General features: G+C 46.6%; 1 protein-coding gene across 2 annotated transcripts in view; it reads left to right on the top strand.

The window, feature by feature from the left end:
- The window catches only part of ATXN7L1 (ataxin 7-like 1), a 302,423-nt gene that overhangs the window by 285,293 nt on the left and 4,635 nt on the right, over nucleotides 1-12,495 (top strand). For both annotated transcript variants that reach the window (XM_006834381.1, XM_006834380.1), the window contains 3 exons: nucleotides 2,678-2,870; nucleotides 6,822-6,943; nucleotides 11,094-12,045. In XM_006834381.1, coding sequence (XP_006834444.1) covers nucleotides 2,678-2,870; nucleotides 6,822-6,943; nucleotides 11,094-12,045 — 1,267 coding nt within the window. The remainder of the gene's footprint in view (nucleotides 1-2,677; nucleotides 2,871-6,821; nucleotides 6,944-11,093; nucleotides 12,046-12,495) is intronic.

The following is a 12,495-nucleotide window of genomic DNA, read 5'->3' as shown; positions in this document are numbered from 1 at the left end:
TCCAGGATAAACAGAAGCTAAGGGATTTTGCCAAAGCCAACCCTGCTATGAAAAACATCCTAAAGAAGTTCTGTGGACTGAGAACCAACAAGAACAGACAGCAACCAGAGATTGACATATGTGGCAGCATCACCCTGAACTCAACTGACAAATGGAAGCATCAAGAACAGAATAAAATTAAAAGAACAGAGGATCTGGGAGGTCAGTCTATGATCAAAACAATTACAATATGAAAGAAGGTAAACACAGAGGAACAGAGATCCAGGTGGTGAGACAGTCAGGTAGATTACAGGATAAAAAAGACTGTCTTAAATGGAGGGAAGAATTAATGGAATATAAGGTAAACACAACAGTGGGGTTGGAGTAAGGGGTTTAGTTCAGGTGTTGGGGAGGGCAGTACCAGAAGGGGGAGGAGACAGAAGAACAAGATAGATAGGGGAACACTGAGACAAGTTTGCATGGGCTAAGTGGGACAGAGGTAAGTAGTGATGGATGCTCAACCTTGGAATAACAGGGCTCTGTGATACAGAAATCTAGGCATAGTTTGAAGAGGGAAAATAATACTAAGATGCTTGACTGTCTTATGAATTTTGGTTTCCCTTGCCTACTATTGTAAAATAAACACTTGATTGGGTTAGAAAGGGATGTTGGGAAACATGATTACAGAAAACTTGTAAGCCCGTCTTCAGCCTGTAACTGATTAGAATACCTAAAAGGGGTTCTAGAACTTTCCCAGTGAAATAGACCTCTTGCAAAGCCTTTGCAGAGTATAGGACCTTAGGTGGAATCCTGAGTCCCATCTACAACCTTATGAGGTAGGACATTCCCACTAGCAAGGACAAGCAGACCAGCCTGGAATAGCTAGAGCAACAGAAGATACATCTTCAAAGAAAGATCATCAGGAAAAACCCAAAACAAAAATGTCAGCATAACAGGCTACTACAAGAATAAGCAAGCTGATCGTCAGGAAGCCATCAAGGCAAGCAATCAAGTTCCTTCAGGACAAACTCCCTTCTAAGACTGTTACTCAAAGGGAACACACGAACAGGCATGTCAGCTTGCCGGTGACCACATTGGTCTACTGGTAAGTGGAAAATGGGGAAAGGCAGAATTGAAGAAATGGGCTGAGTTCAACCATAGTCCATTGACTCCCATTGACCTGGAGATGAGCAAAAGAAGAGGAAGGGCTGGTTGGTCCAAAGTGTGGTGAGACCTGGGGACACTGGAGCCCATGGACAAGGGCATAGTCACAGAGGAATAGAGCTGAGAGTGAAGCATCCAGCTGATATGAAGTGAGGGGAGATGCACAAGAACATCCAAACATGCATACAGTACCCATTTGATCTAGCCTTGATGGCTTGATAATCAGAACTCGACTAGAGGAAGAATACAAAAATTAAATAAATTTTTTAATAAAGAAAACAAGGGTAAATTGCTATAATTTGATGACTTATAGTTATGGAGATAGTAACTCTAAATACCAACAGAGAGGGGAGGAGTCTTCACATCAAGTATCAATGCTATCCCTTCTGTACACAGGGTAGATAGGGACGGGAAACTTAGACATTGGCTTCCTAAAATGAAGGGGCGATAAAGGCACGAAGTGATTAGCTTACAAGTTTCAAGAGGGAGTTTAGTTTAAGAGTATCGGGCGGGAGAGAAAGAGTCCCCACTGAATAGTTTTCATCTTGTCTAGATGGGTCTGGTGAAAAGAGATGGGGATAAGATTCATATGATTCAATAATGAATTATTGTTATCATGACAAATTGCGACTGTCACAATTGTAAAGGTGTAAAAGTGTAGAAGTTTTGTAATAAAAACAGGGGAGTGATTAATCTTATAGTCCAGAAACAGAGGACCCTAGGACCATCAATGGAGAAGAGCACAAGCAGAATGCAGAGACGGTGGCAGAGATGGGGTCATGGAGATGGGGAGCGGCTGAGGACTCTAGATTCATGGGAACAGAGAGACTAAGAGCTGGTGGCCAGGAAGCAGAATTACAGAATGTGACCTTTGGAGGTATAAATTATTGTATATGCCTGAGTGATTTTTTTTGTTTTAAAAAAGCTAAAGTGAATAGAGAGAAATACTGTTAACTAATGGTACATGGAAGGGATTATAATCATTGTAATGAAACAAGGTGTATGATTTGTTGAATGTAAAACTGATGATCTGCCCTGCGAACTTTCACTCAATCCACAATAAAAATCTTAAAAAAATGAAATTATTTTTTTTTTGAAAAAGAAAGATAATGGAATATTTCCAGGAACTTTTTGAAGCTCCCTCATATATCCAGGTATACATACCAAAGTGTTTGCACTCTCAAAAGGGAGTGACTAGATGTAAATATAAATTCTTTAAGTGGAAACAGGTGGATAGTAGTATCTGATTTTCCATGAAATGCTCACTGTCACATTCTGTGTTGTACATTGGGTCTTCACTGTGGTAGTTTTCTCTGATGCCTATGTTCTCCTTCCAGGCTGAGCCTCAGCTCCATAGGATCACCGTCCAGAGTTGAGGACTACCAACCCTCTTAGCCTTTACTTTTCCCTTGTCCAAATTCACCATTGACCTCCCCTCCCTGATGTATCGGGAAGGGTAACCAGGCTGTTCTGAGTTCCCTTCAATATTACCTCAGGAATGTTTATTCTGTTTATTACTCCCTCTTGCCCCCAGACCGTCATCTGCAAACAGCATAAGTAGCAGCGCATCTTCAAACCACAGTGGCTACACTCCAGAACCTTCTGTGGTCCCAACTGGAGGGGACCTTGCCAGCCGACTGTCCAGTGATGAGGGGGAGATGGACGGAGCCGAGGAACCTGAGAAGTTAGACTGTCAGTTCTCCACACACCATCCCAGACCTCTTGCGGTAAGCCTCATCTGTTTCCTCCTCTGCCTTTCCTTCCTTTCACTCTGAGCATTATAGGCATTTAACTGGTCCTGCCAGTCAGCATGCATTCCGAAGGAGAGGCTTCCAGTCACAAGTGTCATGAGAAGCTTACTCTAAGGTTAGACAGTTGTCGTAGGAATGCCCTCGAAATCACAGAAGTAAAGGCACGGTCTCCCAGCTGATTCCAACCCTTTAAACACTTGAATGTTTGTAGTCCACCTTGAAGCAAGAATGCTTAAGAAATAGTGTTTATTTAAAATGCTCTTGGGAGCTGACCTTGTGGCCTTTCTCTTTTAAAAGTGGAGTCTCTGGTTTCGACTATGAGTCTGACTCACCTGCTCTGGAAATCATGTCTTAGCAGTGTGCCAGATGCCAGCCTGGTTGGTGCTACGTTTTATTGTGATTAGCAAGTGTGACCATATGGCACCAGAAGTAATGAATGTGTGTGTGTGCGTGTGCGTGTGCGTGTGTGTGTGTGTGTGTGTGTGTATTGAGGAGCCACTGGCGGAGGAAGCATTTCATGTCAGCATGACTACTGATTAACCAAAAGAGTATTTTCTTCCCGATTACTTAAAAGCATCTACTTGAACATTCAGAAGGTCATTGAAATCAAGGTGGGAAATGCAGGAGGCATTAGCTGGAAGCTTGTGTATGTTTGCTGTGTGAGCTCTTGAGAAGAGAATGCCTGGTGCTACCCATGTGGCGCCAAATGCAGGTGGGTTTGCTCTGGTGCCAGCTTGAGCCCTGCAGGGTCCCTTTGTCTCACAGATTGTGTAAGTGAGTCAATCCCGCATCAAGAGAGTAACCACCTCCTCCCTTTTATCTGTGGGATGAAGGCAAGCTCACTTCCTGCTTCTGGGACCAGTGGTTACTTGTGGCTTACCCACATAGCCTTAGCTTCTATCTTTTGACCAGTACAGACATAGTCAAGGAAGAGGAGGGATGCCTTCGCTACAGTAATAGAAAACTCAAGTCACATGGCTAAATGATTTCACATAACCTGAAGTCAGAAGCTAGGTTCTTCCTGTGCTGGCTCAGGGTCATGGGAGAGTGTCTGGAACCCACTGGCATTTCCTGTATGGTCGTACTATGTCTGCTGCAGCTCCAATACCACATCCTCACCCAGTTCCATTGTAAACTGGATGGTTCCAAAATGGAAAGGGACACACAGAAGGGGCCATCTTATATCAGGAAGAAACCCCCAGCAGACCTCCTTTACAGCTGCATGGAACAGAAGTGGGTCAGGTCACTGTGCACTGAGCCCAGTCAGGACAGAGAATGATGGGAGGGCAGTGACTCAGGTTGAAACCAGTCACTCATCTTCCCTGCCCACTTCACCGTGTCGAACCCCACAACAAAAGTGGGGGTCTATTAGCAAGAAAAAGGTGGGCAGGGACCCAGGTAGAATGAGAGAAAAATGTAGAACAAAACTCAGATTCCTGGAAAAAAAAAAAAAGGCCAGACTTATTGGACCAGCAGGAACTAGAGGAACCCTGAAACTGTCACCCTAGGATACCCTTTAAACTTGGGACTCAGATGACTCCTGATAGTCACCTGTCAGTCAAAGTACAGAGTGATTCATCAAATAAATAAAATCACCATGAGCCCTGTACTCCTCTAGATGAGACCTAATGGTCAACATTTACTCTAGACGAGAAGGAAAGGGGGGATAAGGAAGCTACATTAACAGAAACATCACAACCAGAATGGAGATAATGAGAATGCCCATATAGTGTGAGAAATGTAAACAATGTCACTGAATAATATGTATAGAAATTGTCAAATAAGAACCAAATTTGCTGTGTAAAATTATCAGAAAACACAATAAAATATGTTTTTAACATTTTTTTAAAAAAAGAAAAAGGCAGGGAGAGGTGGGAATGGGGCAGCATTGGATGAGGTTGGCAACCAGAAAGGTCTGCCACAGTGACAATGCCATGATGATGTACACTCTGTGGAGGACATGATATGGAACAGCGGCCTCTTGGGCCCAGCTAGCCAAGCCTACATAAATACCAAGACAAACAAATGCCTCCAGCTTTCAAGTCTGAAATGAAGAAACAGTTCTGTTAGAAGGCCAGATTCTTGAGTGCATCAAGACGTTTGTCCCACTCTCGACCTGGAAGATCTGTGTGCCTGTAATGTTCCGCAGATTTTCATGGGAAGGCTGTAGAATCGTTTCTTTGCTTTGTCCTTTCTCTCATGGTCAGTTGATAACGTTAAATCATATTTTGCAAAGAACACTCACTCAGTGTGTCTTTAGCAATTGCAATAAAAAAGAAATGTTGGTTCAGACCTGGAACAGCTCCCACATGCTTCTGGGGGCCAGCTTCCATGCTAGAGAACTGTCTGTATGTTTTCTCACTTGGTCCATAAACACTTAGTATGAGGGTTGAGGAAGGTGTTTTTCATAAGTAGGACCAGATTTGATGGGTGGCAAGATTTTCATGCAAAAACCCCAAAGCACAAGCAAAAACAGAGTAAAGGGAAGGTCTTGCATGTTCTCCTGAGAACTGTTGCAGAAGGCTGGTTCCAGGAAGGGTCTGTGAAGTGAGTGCCAGTCCAGTGCTGTGTCTGGGATGGAGGCCAGGGAGCTGCTGGGAGGCCTGGGGGAAGGGAGAGAAGCTGCATGTGAGTTATAGAGTCATTCCCAGACTCCCTCAACTCTCAACCGCCAATGTCACCTTCTCAGAGGACACTTCTTGCGTTTCTGTCTACTGACCTTCCGGTTGTCCTGACATCATAATCAAATGTTACTCATTAAACATCAGAATCATATTGTAGCCACATGTTTGGAATGTCATTTTTAATTTGCACAATTTATTTTGTGGGACCTGGTCTCCCTGGCCCATTCTTTAGACCAAACCCCTGTTAACATCTATCCTGAGGAGGCAGAAGACAGAGTCCCTGGCCTTTATACATTTGTAAACTGTACAAGTACACCCGACAATGTATATAACATAAAACAGCCACGCAGTGACTCCAAGGTGATAGAGAATAAAGGATACAGTAGGATGCACTGTGGGCGTCAGAGTGGGAAGGTTAATCAGACAACAAGCCCCCAGCCCATTGCCATGGAGTCTATTGCGACTCCTAGCAATCCCAGAGTCTAACTGTTCCATAGAGTTTTGTTGGCTATAATTTTCACTGAAGGAGATCATCAGCTCTTTCTTCCCGGGTGCTATTGCACAGGTTAAAATGCCAACCTTTAAGCCAGCCCCCAATTGTACCCAGGGACCTTTAATCAGAGAAAAGTCATAGAATATGAAAGTCATCTTTAGGGCATGGAGAGAAGTGTAGAATTGGAATTGACAAGGAGAGGACAGAAGGCAGAAGGAACAGCATGAACAAATGCTTAGAGGTGAGTGATCCTGTGTCCCGGGAGCTGAAAGGGCTGATGGGAGAAGGAGATGCGGCGGGCCTAGGAGAGGAAGGTGGTTGGCCTAGTTGGATGTGAAGTGGCTCTGTTGGCATCAGGTAGGAAGTGTGTGAGCAGTTGGCAGAAAACCTTGAACTTCATTGCCATGATGAAGACCAGGGAGTCACATGTTCCTTGAAGATGGATGATAGGAGGATGAGCAGATGGTGCTGAGAAATCACCCTGGCTACTGGTGGTTGGGTTTTGTTTGTGGTTGTTTTTGGGGTGTTTTTTTTTTTTTAAGTCTTAAAATGCCTGCTCCATCCCGGGAGTAGAGCGTGAGGGCCTCAGTGCCAAGAATACTGAATGCAGCCGTTGTTGGACTATAATGTGGAGGTCTAGAGCTCAAACTGGAGCCGCACAGAAATAGTTTTGGCTTTCCTGCTATTTGCTTCTTTATTTTGAGTAAAATTGTGCCCCTGTGTGTTTTTATGCAAATGTTATTTTCTCTGCATGCTTTATACTAGCTTATTAACCTGTAATCAAAATTAAAATGTGTTTGTTCCTCACAGTTTTGCTCATTCGGGAGTCGCCTCATGGGACGAGGGTACTATGTGTTTGATAGAAGATGGGATCGCTTTCGATTCGCACTAAACTCCATGGTAGAGAAACACTTGAATTCACAGATGTGGAAGTAAGTGAGCCGGAGCGGGTCTGGGCGATGTCAGGTTGGAGCTGGCCCACAATGATCTGGTCCCTCACTTTCTAAGTAAACATCATGGCTTAGCTTCTGATTGAACAAAATGATTCTGAAATCAGTACTCATGATTAATTCTCAAGTGTCAGCTCTTCTTAATGCTTTGCCCATATGATGTGTTGTCTGTTTTGGTGGGGAGGGGGGACCCTTTTTGCTTTGGTAATCTTCTAAACGAAAACCACAATAGCAAAGATCTGGTTTATTTACCCTTGTGAAAGGGCCTTTTTGTTATGACTAATAACCTGTAAGGATGTGGAGAAGTTGCTCTGTTTGTGATGCCAGCGCCACTAACATTACCAGTAATGGTACCCATCCCTTTCTAATGACTTGCTGTCCTGTGAACAGATGTGCCCTCTGGCCCATAGGGCAGATCCTGAGCAATGCTGTGAAGTTGGTTAACTTTGTCCCTGGCCCTTCTCACCTCACTAGCAACCTCTCGTCACCTCTGCTCATGTGTCCTCCTACCCTGAGCCCCAGCTTACATTCCTTTTCTCTAAGCTGCCTTTCCAACACTTCCTGATGTATTTACATTTTAATAGGGGATTCCAACATAAAAGAAGAGACTAAAGTGCTTTTGTGAAGGAATGACAGGCCTAGAGTCTCTCCCCTCACTGCACATGAGCAGTTGCCTTTTCTGCCACTTGCTAATGTAAGTCCAGTCCTGTGGGGACCCACCCCCCAGTCCTAGAAAGCTGCACTTTCAAGATATCACAGTCCATTAGAATTATGGGTCACCTGTGCCCAGGCCCAGATGGTCCAGCAATAGTAGTAGTTGAGACACACACACATACCTTGCCCACGGAGGCCCAGGGGAGGCAAGAAGGAAGGCCTCCCTGAGAAAGGAGAGTCCTGGGATAGGGTAGAAACAGAATTCAAAACTTGCCACCCTCCTAGGCTTCTGCAGTATGGTACCTCAGCTCCTTTTTATCAAGATTTCCTAAGAATTTCCAGAGCTGATGGTTTTCTAGAAGTTAGCTCCACTGAGTCTGCAGTTAACTCTCCTAACAAACTTGGGACCAAGTTCCTACATGTAATACAAAGGCAGAAAGGGACACAAGAGAAGCTTATATTCCTACCCATTTTAGTGCCTGCCCTGTGTGTCTAAAAGGCACCCTCGGTATACTGTGTCCACTCAAAACAGCAACCAACTGGTGCTGCCTGTGGAGTGACCTTGTCCTCAGAGACTGGGTCATTTCCCCTGCAGCTCTGTGCTCCCCTGGGTTATGGAAGTGTGAGATCCTGGACACATGGCAGGAATGTGTTGATCTGTATTTCGCTACCTGGCGTCCTGTCAGCTCAAGCTCCATGTTCCTTTCCTCCTCAGGCACAGAAGCCCGAGCCACAGGGCATCAGGTCCCTCCCCCCTTTTCAGGACTTGCCTAACCAATCTGCTGTCACTGAGCAACATTGGGGCTGCCTGGGTGTCAACTCTGGAGAGTGTAGCACCTCGCTGCCCTCTCAGCCTCGCTGCCCAAACTCCAGGCCCTGACGGGCCCGAACCCGGAGGGATGGCAGCCGATGGGGGCGTGGAAGACGTTAGGAAGAAAAGGAACGGCCAAGACTCTTTTTTCTTTAACAAGCATTTAACTCTGCATCAGGAGACGCCAACACAGTATTCTCTTTCAGCCAGGTCAGCATCTGGACCTCCGTGCCAGCTGGCGGGGCGGAGGGGCACTGTCAGTCATTGATTTGCATCTGTGGGCTTCTGTATGGGACTTGCTAGGCTGCTATGCAACGCTTAACCCGGGGCATAGCCCATAAGGTTGAATCTACTGCTGTTAATACGTCAAAAAGCACCAAGGCAGTTTAGCATGGGGGTGGAGGGGCTCCTGGGGACAATGAGCTGTCCATATGCTCCTTCCTGGTCCACCCCTTCTGCCCCTGATACCCACTTGTGACCAGTGAGGATAGGAAAGAGAAGGCCGAGTATGCTGAAAACAGCACCCATCCATTCCTAAGTACCAGCCAGGTTAAGATGTAAGACTTCAACCCCGCTTAAACCAGGGTGAAGTAGAAACCGGCTTCAACAAGTGGAGGCGTGAATTTACATTATTTAATTGGAACATTATAAATTGGGATAGTAAAAATAGATCCGACTTAAGGTCATTGATTGGGGTCCACTCTAAATGAGTCTTTGGGTTTTGGCAAATAACTTTGTATTACAAACCATTGCTAAGCCTCCTCCCCATGGAGTTCCCACCATGCCTTGGCTGGTAAGGAAACTTGAGTGGAAAAACGGTTATGTAGGTGGCCTATGATGCCACCACATGGCAACAGACAGGAGGGAGAGTTTTCTGGCTCATGCTGAGATGCTCCCCAACCCTACAGAAAGGGGGTGTACAATGCCAGACAGTTCTCAGGATGTGTTTAGACCTTTCTGGAATAATGATGTGGGAGTCCTTCCCCAGCATGCAAAGTCCCTGACAGTATGGTTGTGTGGCAGCTAAGAAGTCACCCGCCCACTCATCCATCCATCCATCCATCCTTCCATCTACTCATTGGCTCGTTCATCATTGCAACAGAATTACAGAGCACCTTTTGTTTAGTACTTACAAGATCTTTTACATCCTTTAGGCTTGGGAGAAAGTACAATTCTAAAATGGTACTGTGAGTTTGGTGACATTTTCTCTCGTATACTGGACGTCCTTGGTCTGACATTTCCAAGGATTCCTCCAGGTCTCGCTCTAAAGATGGAAGCCAGAGGCTCCAATCAAGTGGCAGGTAGAGATGGAATCTTCAGAAAGAGGGGGAAGTGCTAGGAGGGGCATTTATTTCTCAGGGGGCGCCCTTCTGAATCCCCTGGCACCTGTTCTGTTCCATAGCAGGGACAGTGGCCTCCAGAGAAGACAAGAAATGATGAAGGCCCCAGACCAGTCCTCCTTCAAGTGTGCTTTCAAAGAGGGGAAGCTAGTTCTTAATAGCTAGGAGGCCCCAATAACCCCAAAAACTATTTTCAGGGAAAAGAGGGATAGGGTCAAGGTGAGAAAAAGGAAAGACCCAGTTTGAAAACATTCACTTGACCCTGAGGTCCTTTCCTGAAAATTTAGGCACAAAAGGTGACACCCACCCCCACCCCCTGCAGGCCACTGTGCCTCCTCCCAGCCCCTCCAGTGGCAGCAACATTGATCCAAGCCATGGTTTAGAACTGGGAGCAGCTTCCAGCACAAATCCAAAGATGGAGTTGGCAGGGAGGTCCCCAAGGGTGCTGGCCTTTTGCTGGGTGTTTGCTCTGAGACTCTCGCCAACCTCCAGGAAGACTCAAGAGGGAAACAGTGACTATCCCTCTGCTCTCTCCCCTGTCCATGTGTTCTCTTCCTGTGCACGTCCTGCTTTTATCTTCACTCTGGACACATTCGCATCCCCTCATTTACACAGAGACAGGAGGGCCCTGGGGAGAGCTGAGCTGGGCTGGTGAGAGAACACAATCTATGTCATTTCGTAAGCCCCCGAGTCCTCACTGCCCTGCAGTCTCCACGGCTGGGCCATGTGTCCAACATGGAAAGGCCTTTCCACAGAAGAAGCTTGTGAGAAGGCTGTTCCCAGCCAAGAGTAGGGTGGGAAAACATATCTAGAGGATGCTGGAACCCAAGGGCCGGTGGGTCTTGGCTGCTGTGAGGAAGTGGGAGCGTTCCAGCCCCCTGTAAGGTAGCAAAGCTGTTTCCTCATACTTGTTACTTCAAGCCAGGCCCTAAATGTGAAATGGCCACTTCTATTTCAAATGCTACCTCAATCACTGCCAAAACTGGGGGAGGAGGGAGAGGCAGGAGGGCATATTTACTGGGGGAATTTATATTCTGAAAAACATTTGCCTTTTATAAGTGAGCCCAAATCAGCCATTTTCCAGAATCCAAGCATGAAGAATAGGACCTTGAGAACCTGAAAGTGTTTAAAAAGAGGTTGCCGGGTGTTGCAATGGGGGAGCCATAAAGAAGGGCCATAATTCAGACTCCACCATCCTTCAAGGCTTCATTTTCCATAGTCTGGTTATGCCGGGGTCTTCTCTGTAGCCCTGATTCACAAACTTACAGGAGTCTCCAAGCTCCAACTCTCTCTCACTGTTTGTCTTTCACTCTTTTCTCATGTTTAGGAAGATCCCACCTGCAGCAGACAGCCCCATGCCCTCGCCAGCAGCCCACATCACCACCCCCGTTCCAGCGTCAGTCCTTCAACCTTTCAGCAACCCCAGTGCTGTGTACCTTCCCTCGGCTCCCATCAGCTCGAGACTCACCTCCTCTTACATAATGACATCCGCTATGCTCTCAAACACAGCTTTTGTGACATCGCCAGACCCGAGTACCCTCATGTCACACGCCACAGCTTTCCCACATGTGGCTGCAACGCTGAGCATCATGGACTCAACCTTCAAGGCCCCCTCAGCCGTGTCCCCGATACCAGCCGTCATCTCTCCCCCATCCCACAAGCCATCCAAAACCAAAACCAGCAAATCCTCAAAAGTCAAAGACCTGACCACCAGGAGCGATGAGTGTCCAAGTAACAAAAAGAGGAAGCCGCAACCTTCGACTTCCTCCTCTTCCTCTGCCTCATTATCCTTGCAGACATCCCTCTCGTCTCCATTGTCAGGGCCCCACAAAAAGAACTGTGTTTTGAACGCCAGTTCCGCTTTGAACTCCTATCAGGCGGCCCCTTCCTACAACAGTCTGTCTCTGCACAACTCCAACAATGGGGTGAGCCCACTCAGTGCCAAACTGGAGCCCTCAGGACGGACCTCGCTGCCCGGTGCCCCCACGGACTCAGTGAGACACGTGGGCGTGATGGGCGGCTGCAGTGACTCCGGTCCCCTCTCTGTGCCCGCCCTTGCGCTCCACGCAGGGGACCTCTCTCTGGCCTCACACAATGCCGTGTCTTCTCTGCCCCTCTCTTTTGACAAATCAGAAGGAAAAAAGCGTAAGAACTCGAGTTCTAGTAGCAAAGCCTGTAAAATCACTAAAATGCCTGGTATGAATAGCGTTCACAAAAAGAACCCGCCCAGCCTTCTCGCACCGGTGCCCGATCCCGTTAACAGCGCCTCCTCTCGGCAGGTAAGGGACCGACCCTTCCAGGGGCCTCTGGCACTACCTCCATCAGTTCGTGGGGCAGGGGTTGCAGGGCAGTGCCCCTGCTTGGCTAAGTGGCTCGGGTACCCTTACGATAAATCCAGTTACCATTTTCTCCAATGGTAGTTTTCACCCTCTGCATTGAGTATTTATTGAACAAATACTTTATGAAGCTCTTACTATGGACAACGCATTGCTCTGAGCACTTTACAACTATTACTCATTTATTCCTCACAACAACCCAATGCCATTGGAATGATTTTCATCCACTTTACAGATGAGAAAACTAACAACATGGAGAGAGCCTGAGTTCCCCACTCTACTTCTATTTTGTAGCATGAGGTTCTAAAGATGGCTCTTTTAAAGAGACCTGCTGCTTAAAAGGTTGTATCTGACCCCGTTGGACTCCACTTAGGAGGAGCTCAAGGCCCCGGG

This window comes from Chrysochloris asiatica, unplaced genomic scaffold (genome assembly GCF_000296735.1).
Source record: "Chrysochloris asiatica unplaced genomic scaffold, ChrAsi1.0 scaffold00010, whole genome shotgun sequence".
Taxonomy (NCBI): Eukaryota; Metazoa; Chordata; class Mammalia; order Afrosoricida; family Chrysochloridae; genus Chrysochloris; species Chrysochloris asiatica.
This window is presented reverse-complemented; position numbering and strand designations above follow the sequence as displayed.